This window comes from Mytilus californianus, unplaced genomic scaffold, assembly GCF_021869535.1.
Source record: "Mytilus californianus isolate M0D057914Y unplaced genomic scaffold, xbMytCali1.0.p SCAF_10, whole genome shotgun sequence".
In the NCBI taxonomy this organism is placed as follows: domain Eukaryota; kingdom Metazoa; phylum Mollusca; class Bivalvia; order Mytilida; family Mytilidae; genus Mytilus; species Mytilus californianus.
Window position 1 is genome coordinate 51079344 of NW_026262582.1, and position 27084 is coordinate 51106427.

General features: G+C 30.3%; 1 protein-coding gene across 2 annotated transcripts; it reads right to left on the reverse strand.

Annotated features, from left to right (window-relative positions):
- On the reverse strand, positions 1-26407 carry LOC127718818 (uncharacterized). 2 transcript variants are annotated; one of them, XM_052224893.1, is made up of 8 exons: positions 26352-26407; positions 14883-14991; positions 11638-11928; positions 9176-9283; positions 6351-6449; positions 2779-2862; positions 917-1006; positions 1-270 (listed from the first exon to the last, which is right to left on the reverse strand). In XM_052224893.1, the coding sequence occupies exons 2-8, from the start codon at positions 14971-14973 to the stop codon at positions 185-187; spliced, it is 849 nt and encodes a 282-aa protein (XP_052080853.1). In that variant the 5' UTR covers positions 14974-14991; positions 26352-26407; the 3' UTR covers positions 1-184. The 2 variants fall into 2 exon arrangements, with proteins under 2 accessions (XP_052080853.1, XP_052080852.1); XM_052224892.1 differs by lacking the exon at positions 26352-26407 and adding an exon at positions 20538-20593.
- Between the last annotated feature and the right edge of the window lie 677 nt (positions 26408-27084).

Genomic DNA, 27084 nt, shown 5'->3' on the forward strand with positions numbered 1-27084 from the left:
TTATGATTATGCGAGTTTTAAATAAAAAAAACATATCATTTGAATCAAATTTCCGTTTTAAAGGTGTCCATCATGACAAAAACGTTGAAGATGTCATGATCACATGATTAAAGTATGTCTATGAGCTGATAGTAAAAAAATGTTCAGCTAATCAGAAGATGTGTCACATCCACAAACAATTATTCTATAATGAATTCCGTCTATTCTTCAACATTTGGAGCGGGACCCCTTCTCCATTCGTGGTATCAGTGCAGGTCTTGATTCTGTCACCTGCAGGTATAAAACATGAAAAAAGAAACGAGTCTTATCAGCTTATTATTATTATAAATTTACAAGGGAGGACAACTTTAATGCAACATATATTGTATATCTTGTTTTAACACAATATAATCATACATATTTCTGCAATACACATATTATCACTTCTATCCAAGCATGACTCACCTTTTGTTAATATTGTTGTAGAAACGCTTGTTCGAAAAGACTTAATATTAACCAAAAGATTAAGATTATTAGACATTCTTATTTTGAATGTTTGCAATTCAACCGGAGAAAAAATTCAACTAAATGCAAACAACTTATAAAGCATGATTTATGGTTGATGGTTGTTAAACGTAAAAGAGGACAACTAACGTAACTGCCTTAAACTTTATGATCTGAAAGTTTCTATAAGTGTTACCATTATAGAAATAAATATAACATGACTGATATTTTGTCAAGTCTGTTTGCTTTTGTTTTATATCATTTATGAAAATGGAAGAGGAGCTCTTTATTTCAAATGATATCCAAAACACCTTGTTTTCAAGTTTTTGATGTTAGTAGGACTGACTTTTTCAAATCATATATAAGAAATGATTGTGCCAAAATAAATATCTATTTCAATACAGACTAGGGCTTATGTTAAATAAACACATACCTTTACGCATAGTCATACAAATGACACAAATTGTAAAACCAACAACCAATCCACTTCCAATACACACACTACGTTTTATGCTCAAGTTTTCTAAATAAATTTAAAGTGTTTGAATATATATTCTTATTATAAAATTATTTTTTTTTAAATGTATATACTGTGGATTCATTACTATTCGTTGGATACCAATTTTTCGTAGATTTCGTGGTTAAAGGTGAACCACGAATTTAAATGTTAAACTAAGTACCAATTTTCTATAGGCTTGTATGAAGACTATAGTAAAACCACGAAATCAAATATCGACGAAAACACATTATTTCCTCAATTCACGAACATTAGTACCCACAAAAACAAAATGAATACACAGTATACTATATTATTACATCGCCGCATAATCGAATGGATATCAGATTATCGTAGTAAAATATCGGATGCCGTTCTTGAGATTTAGGTGATATGTTAGTTAAGCTTTTGTCATCTGCACTTTTATATTCCATGTAGTGTGCTGATCTGTATTTTTTGTATTTGTTCTGTTGTGTCTCTTTCTTTTCGTGTCTCTTTACGTAAAGTTTTAAAAACAAAAACAAAAAATATTTTTCAAGTAGATACTATATACTGACATTGTCGAACAGCCAAAATACGTGTTGAATTGTTCTTTTATTTTTCTTTGTGTTAGTGATTAGCTTTATTTGTTTATATTATTTTTTTAAAATATCCTTTTGACATGGCTTGGTACTTATGCAACAATGTTTTGTAATGCTCTGGTCATTTGTTGTATTCTTGTCTTTCATTTTTGCTTTTGTGTTTTGTTTATCATGTTTATAAGCCATTTTATTTTTCTTTGTTGATATATTTATTTGTTTTTAAAGTGATGAAGAATATAATTCAATGTTGACTGCTGTACTGATATTTATGTCTGTTTGTTCACAAATTGTTGTCAATATAATGAAATTTTATACGACTGTCATACAAGTGAGAGGTTTGGCTAGCTATAAAACAAGAGCCTTCGACCATTTTCTTTATAAGGAAATGCATGTACTAAGTCGGAAATATGACAGTTGTTTTTCGATCGTCTAATGTGTTTGACGTGGTAATTTAAATACAGACACTAATAAGAAATAAAGAAATATTCTCGGAAGATCTCTGAGGTTGTTGGATTTATTTACATTAACAGCATTGTACTAGTTTGTGAACTTATTGGACATATTCATGTTTCGTTTTGATTCCGTAACAGTTAAGAGAATAATTTCGGATTCAGAAAAGACTTTAATCAGACATTCAGATATTTTTACAGTTAGGTGGACATTTCTATTGTCATTTGGTATTGCTATTGTCATTTGATATTTCTATTTGTGTAGTATTTCTTGTAAAATAAAATAATACTTAATTATTACATCTATCAATGTGTGTTGTCTGTAGTTGGATAAAAAATGTGATTGCTGGTCGTAACAGAGTAAAATGGCGGAGTCAAATATGTGTATACGCAAACATAACCTACTAGAACAAAACATTGGTTCGAAAGAAACCCATTGGAACAAAATGATATAATAAGTTAGAAATTACTAGAACAATCAGGTCGAGACGACGATAAAGAAAACTCATAAACAGATGAAAGGCACAAAAGCACTTATGTGAGGACACGTGTAATAAAAGAATGCTTGTTCAAAGCTAGTTATCCTGAAACATGAATAATATTTTTCAGAACAAATTAGCAATCAGTACACATCCAACTGATTCAAGTGTAAAAGCGTCATCAAGGGTCTGAAAAAACATGACTGTTAGCAACGCCAAAATAATTAATTATTAATGATATATCTTTGCGATCTATTCTTCTTTTATCTGTTTTGTTTTGTAACACATACCTATAAGACACTGTTGTTCAGCAAAAAATATAACCATTGCAAATAACCCCATTAGCAGCAGTCCACATATTGTAACCTTGATACCTGAAACAAATAATGAAATACTTGTGATTTAGTTCGCTACATTCGATTAAAATGTTCAATCTTCCGTTGTATGTATGTAACATTGATACGATAAATGATTTTGAAAAATCATAAACAAAATTGTATTTCAGATAGTAAGGGTAGTATTAGATAGATCTACAGAAAAAAAGTTTATAAAGTTATGACTGGTTTGAAAATTTGTATATGCTACTTTAAATTCATTTCCAAATTTTGGATTAGAATTATTGTATGCGGAATATGGTATATTTATAACAAGTAAGGTTGTTATGGGATAGTTGGTTGATGGTTCAACAAATATGTGATTGGTTCAGCTGAATTTGTTTATAATTGTTATAGATGACATGATAACTAAGGACTTGACATATTGTATATATACCTCTGTGTTTAGTTGAATGTTGACCTCTAAATGTCGGTTGAGTTATTTCAGCTGTCTCATATACCTCGTTTCTAATTTTTACGTGTCAATTCGGAGAATTCGGAAAGACAAGACACATGTTAGCCTTCTTTTTAATGTATAACGAAAAATTAAGCTTTCTAGGAGAATCAACAACGGTTTTGCAGAATTATCAATTGGTTAATCACATTGCATTAAATTCATCGTGTTGTAACCAGCAACATGGAATAAATAATCATTGAAAAAAACAAATACATTCGTAGTAATCAATGGCTACAGCTACGTTTTTGTAAATGTTTGTTAAGGAGAAGCTGTTTCTTATTAACTCAAAATTCATCAAGACGAATGTAATTGCTTTTTATAAACAAAACATATGTCCAGCAAAGTGTTAGTGAATGAAAATCAAATACATATGATGCATGTTCTTTTCAGTGATATAACGTCCATACACGTTCAGAAATTAAATCTTATCATTTCTTGATCATAGGTCCCAAAGTGATTTTAACGTAACTGTAAAAGTAAACCAAAATCTTACATATTACAATCAATCAAATGCATACAAAATACAAAAGAGTGCCATAAAATATTTAAGATACCTACATGACAGACTCCATAATGATGTGCGTTCGAAAAATATTTTTTTATTCTTTTTATTTATTTCTATATTGTTAATTTGATTGTAAAGATAAATAAATTTCATGCTAATGCTAAAATTGTTTTAGGAAACTTTTCAATTTGGTGTCTCATATATATTATCTCTGAAATGTTTAATAGTGAAACTCAACATTTAATCTAAAGAAATCTTTACATGTCACATATGAAATCTAATTTAAATTTTACAACATACGGCTTCAATAGAGGAATATGGTAACAGATTCGGTAGATAGAATGGACATTTAAACAATTTCATCCTTTTAAGAAACACACTGTCAGAAATTGAAAACACGACGAAAAGTAAACAATATTCTACGATGCACTCTACAGGAACCTAAAGACTTAGCAACAAATATCCAACGATAACCTATTATCTAGGATGCTCATAAAGTAGCTTACTTATTGCTCCACTTAGGACAACTGTTATATTCCGCCGTTGTACCGGCGATAAGTCAAAATTAAAAAAACGAGGATGTGTTTTACACATAAAGTATTCATATACTCGTGTAGAATGATTAATCAACCGAAACCGATTGTCGGTAATTATATTATATATATTATGCCTGAAATATCATAATCAATAGAAAGGAAATGATTTACTTTGAATCGTTTGACAAAGTAAGAGTTGATAACTATTTATACCACTCGGTCGATGCCACTGCTGGTGGACGTTTCGTCCCCGAGGGTATCACCAGCCCAGTAATCAGCACTTCGGTGTTGACATGAATATCAATTATATAGATATAGGAAGATGTGGTATGAGTGCCAATGAGACAACTCTCCATCCAAGTAACAATTTATAAAAGTAAACCATTATAGGTCAAGGTACGGCCTTCAACACGGAGCATTGGCTCACACCGAACAGCAAGCTATAAAGGGACCCAAAAATTAATTAGTAGTGTAAAACCATTCAAACGGGAAACCCAACGGTCTAATCTATATAAAAACGAGAAACGAGAAACACGTATGAACTACATAAACAGACGACAACTACTGTACATCAGATTCCTGACTTAGGACAGGTGCAAACATTTGCAGCGGGATTAAACGTTTTAATGGTACCAAACCTTCTCCCTGTTCTGAAACAATAGTATAACATCACAACATATGGTCATTTTAGTAAATTTCCTGTTGACAAAACTTTAAATTTTTCGTAAATCTAAGGATTTTTTTATCCCAGTAATAGATTACCTTAGCCGTATTTGGCACAACTTTTTGGAATTTGGGGTCCTCAATGCTCTTCAACTTTGTACTGGTTTGGCTTTATAACTATTTAGATCTGAGCGTCACTGATGAGTCTTAGGAAGACGAAACGCGCGTCTGGTGTATTAAATTATAATCCTGGTACCTTTGATAACTATTGATAACGTTTGAATATTTTCATTTGTGTAGAATCAAGATTTCTAATCACATAATATACATGTAAAAGATGAGGACAGATATTTTAAACATATCGCACTGCATCATTTTCTGAAAAAGAAAACAACAGATGTGATTATCACTTTTTCAAATCAGCCTTATCGTCGAATATGTATTTGCAATGATCAACATTTCGGGTGCCCCTTGTGGAGCAATTTCAGTTTCTGTCGTGTGCCATGACTTGCAAAACTTTTTTTCATTAAAATATTGACTATCCCTTAGGTACCTTCTGTCTCATTTTTTAAAGATTTTCCTTATATTAAATGTTAGGAGCCCAATAATCCGAGAGAGATATTTAATTTGATAACAAATTTAATGCCTGGTTAAAACGTTAAAGTATACTAGTCTACAAAACTTAACTATAAATCACAAAATTTCCAGTTCGATTCCTGATTCAAAAAAAAGTAGTCTTGTTTTTAGCAATTTAAAATGGTCCAAGGACACAGTTATCGTCCTTTGGTTTTTGTTGTCTTCGAATATAGTCCCTAGTGTAAACAGTGTATAACTTGCATTTTTTTATACACTTTCCCAATTTATTTCTTGATATTTAATGCATGACATAATGAGTAAGGGGATGACATTACATGTTGAAAAAATTTGGGTGCTGAATCTGTGTTAAGTAGTGATTTGGTCCAGTTAAAAAAGGTCCGAAATTAGTACGTCTGAAGCTGTCAAACTGAATTTTAGACCCCCTTAACACAGAATTGTCAATATTTTGAATTAGAGCTGGTATAAGTTTCTATAATTTTTATATTATTTGTCCCAATAGTAGTACACTACACTGTAAACATCTTTTTGAGATAAAGCAGGTGCGATTTTTATAATTTGAATTGATTGTCTAAAAGAAATGCGCTATGAAATAACTGTGTTCTCGGTCCAAATGCAAACATTACGAATTTGAAGGTTTCGAAGAGTATTGAGGTCACCAAATAAGATAAAATGCACTTGAGCTTAAAACAAAATCATGAATTATTTATCAATGATTATTAATTCACATTACCTAGTATCTGTTTAGCACTGTATTCAGTTTTACAAATTGTTGCACAAAACCGAATTCCTTCTTCGTCTTCGTCACGGCGCATAGTTGTCCCTTCATTAACTGTATGAAAAAATAATAACACCTTCCGAAATATAAACAGTCTCGATATCTTGCATCCCTTGCCAAATCGTTTATAATAGATGGTCGTCCAAACTACTCTTTGGGGTATGAGCTTACTATTTTGACTTTGCGAAATGTCATTGCAAAACAGTAATGGCAAACGGAATTCTGAAAACATTATATCTGTAATCATGTGTAAAGGTATGAAAATAAAGCTCAGAAGTCAGAAGAGCTGATCCTTAAGGGAAGTATATGTTCACTTAATCGGCCACCAACTACTAATCATTACTAATGCTTTTAATTGAATATCATGATCATGGTCATCTAGGTCGAATGTGAGGCACGCACTTTTTTAAATCATTAATTCTATCCTCAAATATGAGGATTCGATCGTAACTGATGAGTATTTAGTAACAGAAAAACGCGTCAGAGGTATTCAATTTTAAACCTTGATCTAAAATCTATGATGAGTTTATTCACAGGCAAAATGAAACATGAATTTATATTTTGGTTACAATGGTTACGTCCAAATCGAATTATAAAATCAATAGTATCATTCATATGATATATTTAATCTTATGTATTATGTGTATGTGTATGTGTATGCTGATGCTTATATTGTTTATTCATGAAATTCAAAAATTACAATAAACCTTGTTAAGATATGTTTTAAAGAATATACGAATGATTTAATATCCATTTACTTATGTTTAAAACTAAAATCGTTTTATTGAAAAGAAGTGATACGAAACTGGAACAGATCTAGAAACACTTGATTAATGCATAGTACATTTAATTAAGAACATAGTTTCTTATATTTTGGTATTTACTTGAAAAATGATGCATTGAGTGGTTCCAAATACTCAGAAACTGTTTTTATATTAAGGTTAACAATCTGTATTCTTTTCTTGGTTTATTTGGTAAATTTCAAAATGAATATTTTGTCACAAGAAGTCTTTTCTATCTTTATATGTTTCAAGTATATAGAATAATGAATATTTCGTGTTGTATTTGAAAAAACTAAACTACCTTGCAAATTATCATCTAGAATATTGAAAGTGAAAAAGGAGTACTATCAATTACACGGTGAAATATCAACTATGAATACTCATCACAATAACAGAGGTATTGTAAAATAGAGAACTGTTGTGAACAGTTGTGAATTGTTAAATTAGCATTAGCTCTCAAATTCATGATAACCAAGTTTTATGTATCAGCATTTCGAATTTATTTGTCAGACACCAACTAAATAACCCCCGATAATAGATGGTCATATGCATCGATCTTTTTACCCAATACAACAGATGACCTAATATGAATACATAGCACAAGCATTTGTATAACGAACATTTTCTATGTCTGTTTGATGTCAAAAATCCAAAAGCTAATCATTGTTTTACTTGCATACGTGGAATTTTGTTGATATGGGTCTAATCAGTCAGCGAAAGTGTTTTTTTTTTTTTCTATTTGCCTAAGCTCACATTTTATTGTTGTCTTTCTGTGTTTTTAATAGCATAACATGCTTAGTACATGTGCAATCCATCTCCAGTTAAGGTTCAAATTAAAAGTGGCATAGATACAGATACGAATGAGTTTAAATTATCGACATTTAAACCAATAATTTTAATTTAGCCATATTTTAGCTTATTTTGATGAATAGTAAACCAAAGAGTCTAAACTTAACTAACTATGATTGTCATTAAGTTTGATTGATTGATTGATTGTTGGTTGCTTCACGCCACATTAGCACAACAAGGCTATATCGCGGCGACATTAAGTTTGAAACAAGCAATCTACTTTTTGGTTGTTCAATAGTTATCAAAGGTACCAGGATTATAATTTAGTACGCAAGACGCGCGTTTCGTCTACATAAGACTCATCAGTGACGCTCATATCAAAATAGTTATAAAGCCAAACAAGTACAAAGAGGATCCAAAATTCCAAAAAGTAGCTAATATCCTATTGAAAAAAAAATTAAAAAAAATATTCATATCATCTTAAATGCATTTCTTAGCGAGGAGATTACAGGCCATGTTTAGTTACAGGTTAATATTAATAGGCAATTATTGACAACCAAGTAGTTTAAGTTAGTCATATCTGCCGGTTTCATTCAACGGTATTCGTTTTTTTATCGTTTCAACATAACTTAAATCAAATATTCTGAGTTCTTCTGTACTTGGCATCATTGTTGGTGAAACATATGAAAATTATAAACATAAGCGATGAATGAGATTCTTTCTAAAAAAACAGGATATATAAAAACAACTTACTTAAAAGTATTCAGTATTTTATATGAATGAATCAATATTGTAATACCCTGTTTCTGTCTACGTCAATATCTATAAGCTAGAGAATAATCACATAAACATGTTTTATTTTGAGTTAATTATTTGTAACGATTTTCAAAAAAAACAGTTTTATAATTTGTACATGCTCAGCTACTAAGTGAAATACCCTACTTGGAAAGGCACATATATTTCAAATCAGACTAGATTCATCATCTGAATATTGAAATGATAGTATTTATCGTTAAATTTGTATTGTGTCGTCTTCTGTTGTCAATGGTTAATAATAGGTAACTATGCTTGCTATGTCTTTGGTTTCAATAACTTTTAATATTTTATTCATTTCATTACGTAACATTAATAAATTTGCGAAAATAGAACATGTACAGTGTATTAGCATTTTAACAATACATCAAATTATATGACATGGATATTGATTACCTTCAGGTTTCTTTATAATCTTTAGACATTTCTTAGTTATGCTTGCTATGACAATAGCACCGAACAGAGAAGCAAGGACTTCAGCATAGACTTGCGAAAAGTCGTCACCTGAAAAGAGGTAAATTGATTGAAATCCAACATTTTATAATTGGTACTATTCAGACATGGAAATTATGATATTCATTTCTGTAAATCAAAGTAGGCTCCCTAGAGAACGTACATTAACATAAAGATAATGTTCACTTGTGCTAGTAACTTGTAACTACTGGTTGAATAAAACTATTCGGTTGTTAAATGTTTACTTATCTTTTATCATTACAAAAATGTTACTCTTTTAGGAAAATACCGCGATACAAGTCAGAAACTAAACAAACAACTAAAACAAGACACCGCCAGTGCAAGGGAAAAGACACATATTGGTGTGCAAGTCTATGCACAAAAAATTATAAAGATTTAACAAAACCAAACTACTTAAACTTCAAAATGTTTTCACAAATTTCGATACAGTAAGGTAATTAGATACGCCATCTATTATAAGGGTGTCCATGTAATGTTGTTGGCGATAGTATTAAAGATTGTCACAAAACGATATTAATACGACTTAACACATATGGGTTCTGATCTTTAACAGAGGCTAAACGGTAACAGTAGAACAAGAGTTTTAAGTCGCAATTTATTCAAGTATATTTTTGGTTGTTTCGAAGTAATGTGTTTAGTTTAGTTCTTTCCTGCTAACTGATCTGCTTATTAAAACTCTCTCAGTAATTACTTAAACTTGAAACTTTTTGACGAAATAGGTCGGCACTTTGAAATCATATAATCGTTAACATTTATTCCAACGCTTCTAACAATAATCATGCAATAATGGTTGCATTATAGAACTTGTTAAGTCATTTCTTTAAAATGTTTGCCTGATGTAAGCATATATTAATTGTATGATTTAAGTATCAAAACGGATTCTGTAAATTGAGGAGGAATTATTCAACACTTGTACGGCACATGCATGAATTCCCTGTAAATAGTAGGGTTAATTATGTTAGATTTTGGCGGATGTTTGTTGTCTGTCTGTTAACTGTTCTATTCATTGTGGAATCGTGTCCTGATCATTTTTTTTTGTTGAGTTAACAGGTTTTTTTTATCTTCTATCCGTGAAAAATATTAGTAAATGCTCGTAAATATCAATTTATGCATTATAAGTTGACATATATGTTATCGATAAAATAACTTGATGAAAATTTCAAGTTAAGATAGTAAACTGCTTTTCAAATGTCTTCCTTGTCATACAATAGTTGAAATATGAGACAGTGAGTACTTAATCTACATCATAAACTTTTTGTCTTTTGCTTCTTTTTTATGTTTAAATCTATTTTACGGCATAACATTTGTTGATTTAAAACGCATCGTCGCGTCATTCATTTGATTTAATCATAGTACTGCAAAGATATTCTTAATAACAATCATTGAACATTAAAAATACATAAGAAATAGTAAAGAGACAATATTTAAAAAAAGTGTTCTCTGCACTTCATGCACTAACTAGATGAATAAGGCCGTGTTCACACCAAACGCCATGTACAGTAAACATGTTTAAAATTAGTTTAATGTTATGTACACTGGTTTCACATTAAATTTGTTCACATCTATACCCCTGGTTTAATTACCTGTACATAAGATTAATTCACACTTGTAAACTATATGTCATTTATATGTTCATTACATAAAATCGAATTCAAATTTCTTCGACAACTTTTCTAGCAGTTAGGGAATGACCATTTGACTTCAAAAAGGAGGGGGGTATGGTTTTTTCCTTGAAAATATTCTGATCCCCAGTTTGATAAAAAAAATTCTGGTGAAGTAGATGACAAAAAAATTATTCTGAATCCAGATAAAATCAGTTGTTGATTGAGTAAAGACCAGTGGCAAATATTTCTGTGTACGTCCAGTCGATTCGAGAAGACATTTTCAAATGAAAAATGTTTTTGGTAATGATGATGCTTTGAGTCTAGATAAGGGGTTAATAAATCTACCTAAAGTTTGTTTTATAACAAAGCAATACATTATGTTTAGACAATTAATTCTGTCAATTTTATTAAAAAAAAACATTTCTTTTTTTAAATATACATAGTAAAATTTACGTTCTTAATACCTAGTTTTGTGTACACTAAACCCACACAAGGCCTACATTGACTATCGACTGCATGTAGATTAAACATGATTTAAACTACATGTAAACATTGAGTTTTGTCAATGGGAACGTAATTGTGTTTAGTTTACGTGTGAATTACACTAACACACCACCAAGTTTAGGTCAATGTGAACACGGCCTCAGACATTATAACCCAATTGGTCTGTGCACATAGAACAATGGAGATCTGAAAAAAACAACCTCGTAGAGTGTAGAAACCTTGTATTATAGGTTTATAGGTAGATAGACGATTATAAGATTCACTCGACGACCTTACACAAAATATTGACTTGAACACTGTCTTTAGGATTTTTTCCTCCAGATCCATGAGAGCAACTCCAATTACCATTAACTATTTCTGGATCAAATTTGGTTATCGTATAAACTGTTTCGTTTGTTGATTTTATAAACGATGTAGAGTTGGTACAGACTGGTTCATGAATTATAACACAACGTGCTTGCTGAATATGGTTTTTGTAAATTACTACAGGCAGGAAAGGATGTGAAACTTTACAAATTAAAAATAATTGTTCGTCCTTGATCATCCATTTCAAACATACAGAATGACCTGTAAAAAAAATCAAATATGATTATTTTAATGGAAAAAAGTAAAATTACCAAAATACTGAACTCCGAGGAAAATTCAAAAAGGAAAGTCCCCAATCAAATGGCAAAATCAAAAAAACAAACACATCAAACGAAGGGATAAACACTGTCATATTCCTGACTTGGTACAGGTATTTTCTTATGTAGAAAATAGTGGATTGAACCTGGTTTTATAGCTAGCTAAACCTCCCACTTGTATGACAGTCGCATCAAATTCCATTATGGAAACAATACTAGTACCACTATTATTACGCATAATGTTCTTCTTATTTTGTACACATGATCAATGAATCTTTTTATTTTTAATTTTTATATATCTTTTAAGTACTTCTTTACGTGTTGAAATAGTAAAATTTATTGATTGTTAGTGGTTTTCGTACAGATGCAATTATCAAATGTTGATTTACAATTTTGATCATCATAACTTCTGGTAAAATAAGACTTTAAATTGCTAGTGCATGTATATTGGGCATCTGTTATTAAAACTACACAGGTTTTGCAGCCATAGACTCCGTATTTTGAAATGCGACAGTGTTGTCTAGAGTCATTTACATACATTCTTGCTATTGACATTAGTATGATAATCTGAATGTGTCATAATTGGGATATTTGTCATGTCTGGTAATAAGGGGACACCTGTTATATCAAGACGATGTTTGTTGTTTTACCTTTTTATACTGAAAGACGTCTGAACCAGTATTCTGTTTGATCATTGTAACTTCATGCAATATTGCTACTAGGCGGATGATATTCTCGGGGACTAAATGTCCACCAGCAGAGACATCGACCCAGTGATTGTAAAAAAGAAGGTGTGACCTCGCGAATTCATACAATAGTGACAAGATGAGTTTTGCACACAGAAGTCTCTTCAGGTGCGCTTGAATAAAAAAACTTTCTATTACATATTTTGAAAATTTGTAAAGCTGTTTAAAAACTAAGAAAACTTATCAATTTCAAGAAAAAGGCTAAACCAAGAATCCTTTTTATATAAATACTCATTCTGCGTTTTAAAATAGATTATTTTCAATTAAAAATTTCCTTATTTAAACTCACAAAGAAAAACACAACGTCACAGTACTTGTTTGTGAGAATTATTGGTTCAATATCTGATAATTTCAAACAAAGTATACAAAGGCAAATGTAAGATGTATGATAAAACAAAGGTGTATTGAACTACTGAAGATACAATGACTAGTTTGATAGACTGAGTTAGAAATTTATTGTAGGATACCTTCGAAATAAGAAAGTCTTCCTCCTATATGATTTTTGCCTACTATCAAAACACCAGATGGGGCAGCTTTCATATTCATATTGATGGCGCTTACAACCTCCATAACACGGCCTCCATGATATTTTATCTATCTCCTATATATAAACCCTTTTGTTTTTCATGTCCCACCTAGGGGCATCATAATTTTCGGTCTATGTCTGTTCGTTCGTCCGTCTGTCCCGACACAGTCGACGTTTTTACATCCTTTTAAACTTCAAACGTCTTCAAACATCAAGAAAAGAGGGGCGAAAGATACCAGAGGGACAGTCAAACTCATAAATCGAAAATAAACTGACAACGCCATGGCTAAAAAATAAAATAACAAACAAACAAGTAATAGCACAAAAGTCTCAACATAGAAAACTAAAGACTTAGCAACACGAACCCCACCAAAAACTTGGGGTGATCTCAGGTGCTCCGGAAGGGTAAGCAGATCCTGCTCCACGTGTGGCACCCGTCGTGTTGCTCATGTTATTACAAACCCAGTAAATAGTATAATTTGGTAGGTCACAATATGTTCTTTTTTTAAGTAAGAGAATTCTTTAGGCATTTTTGCATATGCAATATTGGCATTATCTAATATAAACACAGTGTCTTGTGTGTGTGAAGTTCATTATGGAAACACCTGTTCTATATGAAAAATTTACACAAATGTGATACATTGGACACAAAACATTCAAACTTGGAACTCTACTCAATAAATTTTTCTTGTATAAGAAACATTAAAATTTTAATCTTGATATTTTTTTTTCGAACTACTTTTTCTTCATCAAATACACATGAATGTACTATAAACATACACAAAAAAAATCTTACAAGATAACGATAGAGAAATTGTAGTAAACCAGCCAATACAAGCAAGTAAACATGGTAAACGGGATTCATCAGCATGTTGAAAATAGTTTAAACTCATTGGATTTTTCCCTGGTCAAGTAAAGCTGTTTAAATACAGGAGTCCCTAAAGATGCGACCTGGGCGACTTATTCATATAGGTATTTATATATCAGGAAATGCTTGAAGAAAAATATTTGTTAAAAAAACATGTTGAAACTACGTTTATACATATAAACATAAAACTATACTACAAAAGGGACGAGTTTTCTTTCCCTATCGTTAATTGTCCTTATATGGACGGTGATGTTCCTTCCGTACTGTCTTACCAGTTTAACATGGTTAAAGGTATTTGACACTATCATTTGTTGTACACATCAAAATCTGATCAACACATTTAAATATTGTCAATACAAATGTTGTTATATGTTTCGCATTCTAGTTGAATATATATATAAAAAATTTAAGTGAACCACTTTTTTTAATGCTAAAACAATGTTGGTTTGTTTTGGATTTTCGATCCCAGCATAAATTAACTAATCGATATTTAGTTATTTTTTTTCGGAATTTAGGTCATCAATGTCCTTCAACATGTTCAACTTAGTACTTCCTTTGATCTGTATTAACCTTTTCCATTCGAGTGTCTCTGGTGAGCGTCTTTTGAATACAAAACAATTATCTATGTATCTACGATGAGTGCCTTGGTTTATAGGAATGATATAATTTGTATGACTTTTTTTCATATTGAAATATAAGAAATGACGGAAAATCTTGAAAAAAAAATATGCATATAATACAATGATATAGCTACATACTTATTTCTAGTAAATTTGATGCTTGAGAAAATTTGAAGAATAGTTCATTTTGTAAGAATATCGTTGTAACAAGAAGTAGTCCATCTCTCATAGCTGTTAAATCACATGACTGTGGAAAAAAGAGAATATAATGGCTCTGAAAAAAACATTATCTTCAACAGCAAACGAAATTGGAACTAAACAGCTCTTAAATTAAAGAGGAATAATCTATTGATTCATTGTGAGTAGTTAAATAAATTTTCAGACTTAGCTATCACGATTGACATAGTATCATTCAGATAACTCGCTTGAAATCAATTAAAATCTGTTCAGTAACTGAACATGAGTCAATGTTTAGAATGTTTAGTTTTTTACCTATCCACATCAACAGCATACTGAATTGTCTGAAGAAAAACAAATACTGAACGATACCCAATTAAATTCAAACGAAATATCTAAACAGTACTGAGTCTGCAGCAATGGCTCATTCTAAAATTAACCTTAATACCTGTACTGAACATGACTGAATAATTTGTTGTTCGGATTTTCCTTATTATCTAAGTATTATTAATAATCATTTCATACTAGAATTAATTTATAAGAACTTATAACGATTCATCACTCTTGATTGCTTTGTTTATAGCTCTTTCCCATTAACCATTTAGAGTGGCTTGTCTCTAAGTATCATTTGATACTAATATCACTCTTTGAGTAAGTTGTTCAAAACCTGATTCATTCTGAATAAAATATTTTCTAAAGCTGAATCAATGTTTTAACTACCTATGAGTAATATTGCTATCTTTTATTAAATCTATTTATGAGAAGTGATTCATATGTCTTTTTTTAAAGGTCCAAGCAAATAAAATAATTTAGTGGAGTCCATCATTTAGCAAATACGACAGGTATAAAAATCGCAAACTTATTAAAATACCTTAAGTATATTAGAGTGTAATAATAAGGAGTTAGTCTATGATTGTACGTATTGTAGATAAAACACCTTTTAACAACTATGGTCTTTAAACAACCCTATCGTCAATACTGACCAAGGGGCAAGGAGTTGAACTATATATTTCCTTCACCACTGGGCAAAACAAATATCGACTAATATTAAAACAATAAAGGATTTTTTTTAGTACATGCATATCAACAAACTTAAAAGAATACATCAACAAGCTGCAAGATTCATAGCCTGCAAATCCAAAGATGATGGTTGCGTTTCAAACATGCTAGCAAAACAGGAATTACAAGATCTACAAACAAGTGGTTGAAGAGCTGATTCCTGCTATAGACCCAGACGAATATTTTAAAACGTACGTTCTGAAGAAAAATTACTGCAAAACACTACAATGTTCAAATTTATTTTTCATAAAAAAAACAGTGGAACCACCGCGAAGACACAGTAGTGCGCGCCTCGAGAGTTGAAATCTTAAAACTGCTCTCACGCACCGTCAATCGATCGACGGCGCTCTCTCTCTTTACCGTTGCACATGTGTATAAATGCCAGTATAGGTTCAACAACGTACTGATATAGATACAGATATCCACTATTTAAAGTTTAAAATGTTCTCAGAATATCAAATTTATAAAATAACCTTACACAGAAACAATCGATGAACTGCCATCAATAAGTCATTTTGCTAGTCAGTTTTGAGAATTTGAATTGTTTTATTGATAAGGATGTTTGCTATTCTTGTTTTGGATTTTTTGTTAGATATTCGGAATCCTGTGGTTTCATCCAGATATTGTTGACCGCAAACCCATACTTTTCGTTTTACAACTTTTAAACAAATCCTTTAATATCCTTGTTATTTTTTTCATGTTATTGAAATAAAAAAAGGTTCTTATATTCACTTGTTTGTTTTAATATGTCTTATGATTGAGTGAAGCCATTTCAATTGATATTTTATAGTGTGTCTTTCTAATATTGTGATGTTACACTATTGTTCCAGATAAGGTTTAAGGTTGGTACTTATCAAAACGTTTAAACCCGCTGCATTTGTTTGCACCTGTCCTTAGTCAGAAACTTGATGTTCAGTGGTTGTCGTTTGTTGATGTGGTTGATAAATGTTTTTGTTTCTCTTTTTTATATTGATAAGACCGTTGGTTTTCCCGTTTGAATGGTTTTACACTAGTCATTTTGGATCCCTTTGTAGCTTGTTATTCGATGTGACCTATAATGGTTTACTTTTACAAGTTATGACTTGGATAAAGTGTTGTCTCATTAGCATTTATACCACATCTTTTTATATATAATTATGATGTAAGCAAAATCTAGAGAAAATTGTTACCCACAAAATGTTCAATGGATTATTTTTTTTTTATTTTTTAAATTGAGACAAGAACCTGCAATGATTTCTACTTGTGTTGTTCCGCTTTATGTATTATTAAAATTTGTATCAGTTTAAAAAGCTGATATTTTGAAACAGAGGAGGGAATTCTCTTACTCTTGAAATCAGTAAACTGAACAATTGACTTTGTACAAAAGGACCACGCCGACTCTTTTAAAATGTTTTTTTTTTTGTTCCAGATTTCGATTAACAGATATTTGAAGTTAAATTTATCTGAAAAGAACAATCCGATTCACTATTTTAAGATTTTGGTTTTCGATATTCAATCCTTAATCACGTGATTAATCGGTTTACTTACAAGTCTAACGTACACTCTTACAGTAGTCAGCTGCTGACATTGTGCATAATTTTGTGTTGGCCTATATCTATGTTTTCGTTTTTATCATCTTTTTCTTTCCTGCGTTTTGGGAAAAAAGAAAGTTAAGATACAAATAGTTCAGGGAAGCAGATTAATTAAATGGCTGCAAGAAAAAGACTAAAAGAAGATCAACAACATGAACCTCTACGAGTACAATTTTCTCTACGTTTTCTTTGGGAGACCTCTCGTTAATATATTTTTACAAATGATTTAATAAAAATTATAGAATTGTTTGTTTTGTGTACTTTTCCAAAATAAAGTATATTAAAATCTTAACAATTTAGCTGGTTAGAGAAAAAAGACAAAGATCACGAAACCAATTTTTACCAAAAAAGTTAGACACATCAGCTAGATATGAAACAAATTTGACAAATAATAACTATTTATAACCCAAAAATTATAAGGATAGAAGGTGCAGTGGAAATAATTTCTTATTGCAAATGTAGAAATCGACGATCTAAGCTAGAAAATTACTTGTTCCAGTTAATCAGTGGGTTTGACCTTCTGCTTTTACGAAAAGAATGGATTAAACCATGGCAAAGTAAATATGATGTTGAATTTTGGACAAAATACATCACATGTACGCCGTTAAATGATTCTCTGTTTCACACTAAATATAAGGAAGACGGAATACTTGGAGACAGCAATTATGAATATAAGGAAATAAAGTATGTCAAATGTAATGGAAAGTAACATATGTTTGATACATTGAATATCTTTCCTAAAAGTGTATCTGATAAATTAATTTCGGATTCATTATAATCTGGATTAAGAATGCAAATTTGTTTTGATATTTATTTTTCACAGACTTCCAACTTTTCATAAGATAATATTTTAATACCATCTTCATTGTTAGGAAGTTATAATTGTATATCTAAAGGTTTTAATGGATTTATTTTCTCTAAAATGGTTACGAAAAAATCCCAATGAACTTGTATCTTTACTGTTGCGTCTATATGTGTGTATTTCTTTCCAAGGAGTATATGCACATTTTGATCACTCTTTTCAATAATCATTTACGATTGAAGTTGAATAAGAATTTGAAAACAAACAACGAGAAGAAAGACAGAACGGACTGAGTGACATAAAAATAACTGTTGTAAACCACGAGAATGTGCATAATACTTGAACTGATCGATTGATAGTGACGACACGATAATGAATAATAATTGGAATAAAAGGATATTAAGGTGGTACCAAACACCTTGACTAAAATTAATTTGGTTCGTTTAATTTTCCTAAAATTTTGACAAATTTTTATTTTGGCCCTTTGACAAAAATATAAAAATTTCCAAAAACTTGTACCACACAGTTTCTCGGAAAAGGCTATATAGCAGTTTGACAAACACTAGTTTTGATCATTGAGAAACTTAATATGTTCTTAACATACACCGTGATTTAAACGTTTAACTGGTTTTTACAGAGTTATTTCCCTGTAGTGTTATGTACCATCTTAAAACAAATCGAAAGATCATTATCTGCTTGAACTATTTGTTCTTAGAGTACTAACAGCACTCAATAGGAATAATCATTCAATTTAAACAAAATGATCAGTTCATAAGATATGTATTTCGATCGGTCCTACCCTCAATTTGTCATGTTTCCAAATTTGTTGTACTAACATTAGTGTGAATAATTTTAATTACGCACTGATAATGACAGTATCAAATAAATGTCTTTATAAAAATCATCAAATGTTTAGCTGTTGGGAGTCTATGATACCATCGTCATATCATGATGAGAGGATGGTTTTAGGCTTCAATTTTTATATTATCTGTTAATGTGATACTAGTATATGGAAGATTAGCACTTCCCCTAAAACGTTTGAGTTTTGCCTGTATATTTTCTGAACACAAACTATTCTGATTATTCAAAATATTCAGACCTTACAAATATACCAATTATGATTTAAATAAAGAAATGTAAATGTCATATATAACGTATTGTATCGTTTAGCCAATCAATCGGCTCTACCTAAATTTAGCCTTTGTGTATGTTTTTGCAGTATTTACCATAATTTACAAATAAATATAAAACAACGCAAACACTATTACAACTCATTTGATACAACACTAGCCATAAACATAAACATTAAAAACATCTATTCAAATATAGATTAATACTAAGACGGGTATATATGTTTTGCAGTTGCGTTCTATTGCTTTATTAACAAAACATGTTTCAAACATATATCTTGAGCTAATGGGTTATTTTGACATCACACAGATTAACATGACGGACGATGCATGGTAATCGGAAAATTTATTTCACAACATATGCCTTGGTAGTAATGATTTTTTTTTTCTTAATTGCTTTAAAAAAAAATGAGGCATTGGATTGAAATGAGTGGTAATGACTTCTAATTGATTTACACAATCTTCATCTAATTTTGAATTGATGAACTAAAGGTTTTCCAGAGTCGGTAAGTTTAGTTCAATCTATTAAAAAAACCAGTGCATAATCAAAATTATAAGTCTATGACCAATTTTCAACTATAATCATCTCCTGAAGCAGTTCCCCTCCCCGAATTGTCAATCCCCAGTTACTTTAATTTTCTACTTTAAAAACAACCGACAGGCATCTACTTATATATGTGTTTTGATTAATCATTGTATATTTAACACTTTGTTGAGATATAACTAGACACTATGAATCTATACTGTATCCTTAACAATGATTATTATATACAAAATCGAAAAAACTTAAGCTAATAAATACATCTAGTTAATCGAAATCTCTTTCCAAAGAAATTGGTCAATTTACAATTATTGATCTTTTTCAACTTTGAAATAAAATGACAAGCCTCTACATGCATATTTGTTTTGATTAGTAGTCATTGTATAATTAACATATTGTGAAGATGTGATTAGACGCAATAAACCATAAATGTATTCTTTACAAGGATTCATATGTGCACAATCAACAAAACTTAAACTAATTCATTTGGTTTACCGAAAATTTAAGTTTTACCTTGTTAATTCTTCAAAAATATTTTCTCATCAAGCTACCATTTTAATACCCAATGCGCATGTTCAAATAAGTGAGTTTTGGCAAAATTGTAGAGATGGGAATGTAAAAAGTCAAGGTAATTTAATGCTTTATACATGGTATTAGAGATTTAGAAAAATCATAATCTTATTTTTAAACGTATAATAAACATCATGAATTATTTAGTCTTTAACGATTAACTATACATGCATGTCTTCACATCGTTTTTATGTCAACAACCGATGAGAATATCTATATACATAGAATTAGAATAGCTAAAGAACGTAACCCCTAATTGAACTGGACTAACATTATACTTTATGTATACTTCGTTAAAAGTTCAGACCAGCAATGTAAGATATGCACTTATGCGTCAGACACAAGTAAAACATTCTTATGACGTCCTCTCCGCAATACAATATATGCAATAGTAAAAAATGAATGTGAGCATGATTTTCTATTAAAAAAAAGAACACAAATATTCCTTACCTATAAAAATGAAAGGAAATAAAGAAAGGACGACGACAACGACGACGACTAAAACGGTAAAATGATGATGATGATGATGATGATAATGATGATGATGATGATGATGATGCTGCTGATGATGATGATGATGATGATGATGACGATGACGATGATGATGATGCTGATGATGATGATACTGACTCGATATACATGATTTCTATCATATATTTGGAAACATATGATAACGATAGGAATGCATGTCACGAACACACTATCGTGTCCTTTATTAATAATCTTGTCAGAATTGACTCTTTATTTTCTTCGTATACACAATTGCTTTATCATTATAATGATTCTCACTGGATTAAATAGATACAAATATGCATCAAAAATATATTCTATAGTTGATGCAATCAATAGTATAATGCGTTTTATTAATACCGATTAGATGGGATAGGGGTATATACGAATAGCCGTCGTTATAATACAATTACAAATTGAAGTAGTTTAACAATTTTTTTTTGTAATAACACACAGAAAGCACACAGAAAGAGATACAATCTACAATGTTGATTCGAGTGTAAAGTTAGTTTAAAAACAATAAAGATATATTAAGATATAATCATAATAGGTATTCTTAAGACGTTAAATAGATTCAAATGATAAATTTAGTTATGTAGAAGGTTGTAGTGGGGGATTGTTTTATATTCAATTTTATTCCATGTGATATAGGGGAAATTGTATTGAAAGGTGACTACTGATATGCTAACATTTGTGTCTCTGATTATATGTGATATATAGTAATACCCTTTGATATCTCCCGTCTCTTCAATATGAAAAAGTAATATCACAAAAATACTGAACTCCGAGGAAAATTAAAAACGGAAAATCCCTAATCAAATGGCAAAATCAAATGATAAAACACATCAAACGAATGCACAACAACTGTCATATTCCTGACTTGGTACAGACATTTTCAAATGTAGAAAATGGTGGATTGAACCTGGTTTTTTAGCACTAAACCCCTCAGGGACAGTCGCACCAAATTCCATTACATTTACAACGATGCGTGAACAAAACAGACATAATAGGTAAAATTGTCAAAATAGTGGTACAGCAGTCATCACCGTGACACAATCTCAATCAGAACAAAAACAAACAAATATTTAACAAAGAAGCACAAAAAAGCATATATCAAATTTAACAACCACGTTCATTGCTTATTTATTTTTGTAAAATAACCTTACACAGAAACAATCGATGAACTGCCATCAATAAGTCATTTTGCTAGTCAGTTTTGAGAATTTGAATTGTTTTATTGATAAGGATGTTTGCTATTCTTGTTTTGGATTTTTTGTTAGATATTCGGAATCCTGTGGTTTCATCCAGATATTGTTGACCGCAAACCCATACTTTTCGTTTTACAACTTTTAAACAAATCCTTTAATATCCTTGTTATTTTTTTCATGTTATTGAAATAAAAAAAGGTTCTTATATTCACTTGTTTGTTTTAATATGTCTTATGATTGAGTGAAGCCATTTCAATTGATATTTTATAGTGTGTCTTTCTAATATTGTGATGTTACACTATTGTTCCAGATAAGGTTTAAGGTTGGTACTTATCAAAACGTTTAAACCCGCTGCATTTGTTTGCACCTGTCCTTAGTCAGAAACTTGATGTTCAGTGGTTGTCGTTTGTTGATGTGGTTGATAAATGTTTTTGTTTCTCTTTTTTATATTGATAAGACCGTTGGTTTTCCCGTTTGAATGGTTTTACACTAGTCATTTTGGATCCCTTTGTAGCTTGTTATTCGATGTGACCTATAATGGTTTACTTTTACAAGTTATGACTTGGATAAAGTGTTGTCTCATTAGCATTTATACCACATCTTTTTATATATAATTATGATGTAAGCAAAATCTAGAGAAAATTGTTACCCACAAAATGTTCAATGGATTATTTTTTTTTTATTTTTTAAATTGAGACAAGAACCTGCAATGATTTCTACTTGTGTTGTTCCGCTTTATGTATTATTAAAATTTGTATCAGTTTAAAAAGCTGATATTTTGAAACAGAGGAGGGAATTCTCTTACTCTTGAAATCAGTAAACTGAACAATTGACTTTGTACAAAAGGACCACGCCGACTCTTTTAAAATGTTTTTTTTTTTGTTCCAGATTTCGATTAACAGATATTTGAAGTTAAATTTATCTGAAAAGAACAATCCGATTCACTATTTTAAGATTTTGGTTTTCGATATTCAATCCTTAATCACGTGATTAATCGGTTTACTTACAAGTCTAACGTACACTCTTACAGTAGTCAGCTGCTGACATTGTGCATAATTTTGTGTTGGCCTATATCTATGTTTTCGTTTTTATCATCTTTTTCTTTCCTGCGTTTTGGGAAAAAAGAAAGTTAAGATACAAATAGTTCAGGGAAGCAGATTAATTAAATGGCTGCAAGAAAAAGACTAAAAGAAGATCAACAACATGAACCTCTACGAGTACAATTTTCTCTACGTTTTCTTTGGGAGACCTCTCGTTAATATATTTTTACAAATGATTTAATAAAAATTATAGAATTGTTTGTTTTGTGTACTTTTCCAAAATAAAGTATATTAAAATCTTAACAATTTAGCTGGTTAGAGAAAAAAGACAAAGATCACGAAACCAATTTTTACCAAAAAAGTTAGACACATCAGCTAGATATGAAACAAATTTGACAAATAATAACTATTTATAACCCAAAAATTATAAGGATAGAAGGTGCAGTGGAAATAATTTCTTATTGCAAATGTAGAAATCGACGATCTAAGCTAGAAAATTACTTGTTCCAGTTAATCAGTGGGTTTGACCTTCTGCTTTTACGAAAAGAATGGATTAAACCATGGCAAAGTAAATATGATGTTGAATTTTGGACAAAATACATCACATGTACGCCGTTAAATGATTCTCTGTTTCACACTAAATATAAGGAAGACGGAATACTTGGAGACAGCAATTATGAATATAAGGAAATAAAGTATGTCAAATGTAATGGAAAGTAACATATGTTTGATACATTGAATATCTTTCCTAAAAGTGTATCTGATAAATTAATTTCGGATTCATTATAATCTGGATTAAGAATGCAAATTTGTTTTGATATTTATTTTTCACAGACTTCCAACTTTTCATAAGATAATATTTTAATACCATCTTCATTGTTAGGAAGTTATAATTGTATATCTAAAGGTTTTAATGGATTTATTTTCTCTAAAATGGTTACGAAAAAATCCCAATGAACTTGTATCTTTACTGTTGCGTCTATATGTGTGTATTTCTTTCCAAGGAGTATATGCACATTTTGATCACTCTTTTCAATAATCATTTACGATTGAAGTTGAATAAGAATTTGAAAACAAACAACGAGAAGAAAGACAGAACGGACTGAGTGACATAAAAATAACTGTTGTAAACCACGAGAATGTGCATAATACTTGAACTGATCGATTGATAGTGACGACACGATAATGAATAATAATTGGAATAAAAGGATATTAAGGTGGTACCAAACACCTTGACTAAAATTAATTTGGTTCGTTTAATTTTCCTAAAATTTTGACAAATTTTTATTTTGGCCCTTTGACAAAAATATAAAAAATTTCCAAAAACTTGTACCACACACGTTCTCGGAAAAGGCTATATAGCAGTTTGACAAACACTAGTTTTGATCATTGAGAAACTTAATATGTTCTTAACATACACCGTGATTTAAACGTTTAACTGGTTTTTACAGAGTTATTTCCCTGTAGTGTTATGTACCATCTTAAAACAAATCGAAAGATCATTATCTGCTTGAACTATTTGTTCTTAGAGTACTAACAGCACTCAATAGGAATAATCATTCAATTTAAACAAAATGATCAGTTCATAAGATATGTATTTCGATCGGTCCTACCCTCAATTTGTCATGTTTCCAAATTTGTTGTACTAACATTAGTGTGAATAATTTTAATTACGCACTGATAATGACAGTATCAAATAAATGTCTTTATAAAAATCATCAAATGTTTAGCTGTTGGGAGTCTATGATACCATCGTCATATCATGATGAGAGGATGGTTTTAGGCTTCAATTTTTATATTATCTGTTAATGTGATACTAGTATATGGAAGATTAGCACTTCCCCTAAAACGTTTGAGTTTTGCCTGTATATTTTCTGAACACAAACTATTCTGATTATTCAAAATATTCAGACCTTACAAATATACCAATTATGATTTAAATAAAGAAATGTAAATGTCATATATAACGTATTGTATCGTTTAGCCAATCAATCGGCTCTACCTAAATTTAGCCTTTGTGTATGTTTTTGCAGTATTTACCATAATTTACAAATAAATATAAAACAACGCAAACACTATTACAACTCATTTGATACAACACTAGCCATAAACATAAACATTAAAAACATCTATTCAAATATAGATTAATACTAAGACGGGTATATATGTTTTGCAGTTGCGTTCTATTGCTTTATTAACAAAACATGTTTCAAACATATATCTTGAGCTAATGGGTTATTTTGACATCACACAGATTAACATGACGGACGATGCATGGTAATCGGAAAATTTATTTCACAACATATGCCTTGGTAGTAATGATTTTTTTTTTCTTAATTGCTTTAAAAAAAAATGAGGCATTGGATTGAAATGAGTGGTAATGACTTCTAATTGATTTACACAATCTTCATCTAATTTTGAATTGATGAACTAAAGGTTTTCCAGAGTCGGTAAGTTTAGTTCAATCTATTAAAAAAAACCAGTGCATAATCAAAATTATAAGTCTATGACCAATTTTCAACTATAATCATCTCCTGAAGCAGTTCCCCTCCCCGAATTGTCAATCCCCAGTTACTTTAATTTTCTACTTTAAAAACAACCGACAGGCATCTACTTATATATGTGTTTTGATTAATCATTGTATATTTAACACTTTGTTGAGATATAACTAGACACTATGAATCTATACTGTATCCTTAACAATGATTATTATATACAAAATCGAAAAAACTTAAGCTAATAAATACATCTAGTTAATCGAAATCTCTTTCCAAAGAAATTGGTCAATTTACAATTATTGATCTTTTTCAACTTTGAAATAAAATGACAAGCCTCTACATGCATATTTGTTTTGATTAGTAGTCATTGTATAATTAACATATTGTGAAGATGTGATTAGACGCAATAAACCATAAATGTATTCTTTACAAGGATTCATATGTGCACAATCAACAAAACTTAAACTAATTCATTTGGTTTACCGAAAATTTAAGTTTTACCTTGTTAATTCTTCAAAAATATTTTCTCATCAAGCTACCATTTTAATACCCAATGCGCATGTTCAAATAAGTGAGTTTTGGCAAAATTGTAGAGATGGGAATGTAAAAAGTCAAGGTAATTTAATGCTTTATACATGGTATTAGAGATTTAGAAAAATCATAATCTTATTTTTAAACGTATAATAAACATCATGAATTATTTAGTCTTTAACGATTAACTATACATGCATGTCTTCACATCGTTTTTATGTCAACAACCGATGAGAATATCTATATACATAGAATTAGAATAGCTAAAGAACGTAACCCCTAATTGAACTGGACTAACATTATACTTTATGTATACTTCGTTAAAAGTTCAGACCAGCAATGTAAGATATGCACTTATGCGTCAGACACAAGTAAAACATTCTTATGACGTCCTCTCCGCAATACAATATATGCAATAGTAAAAAATGAATGTGAGCATGATTTTCTATTAAAAAAAAGAACACAAATATTCCTTACCTATAAAAATGAAAGGAAATAAAGAAAGGACGACGACAACGACGACGACTAAAACGGTAAAATGATGATGATGATGATGATGATAATGATGATGATGATGATGATGATGATGATGATGCTGATGATGATGATGATGATGATGATGATGATGACGATGACGATGATGATGATGCTGATGATGATGATACTGACTCGATATACATGATTTCTATCATATATTTGGAAA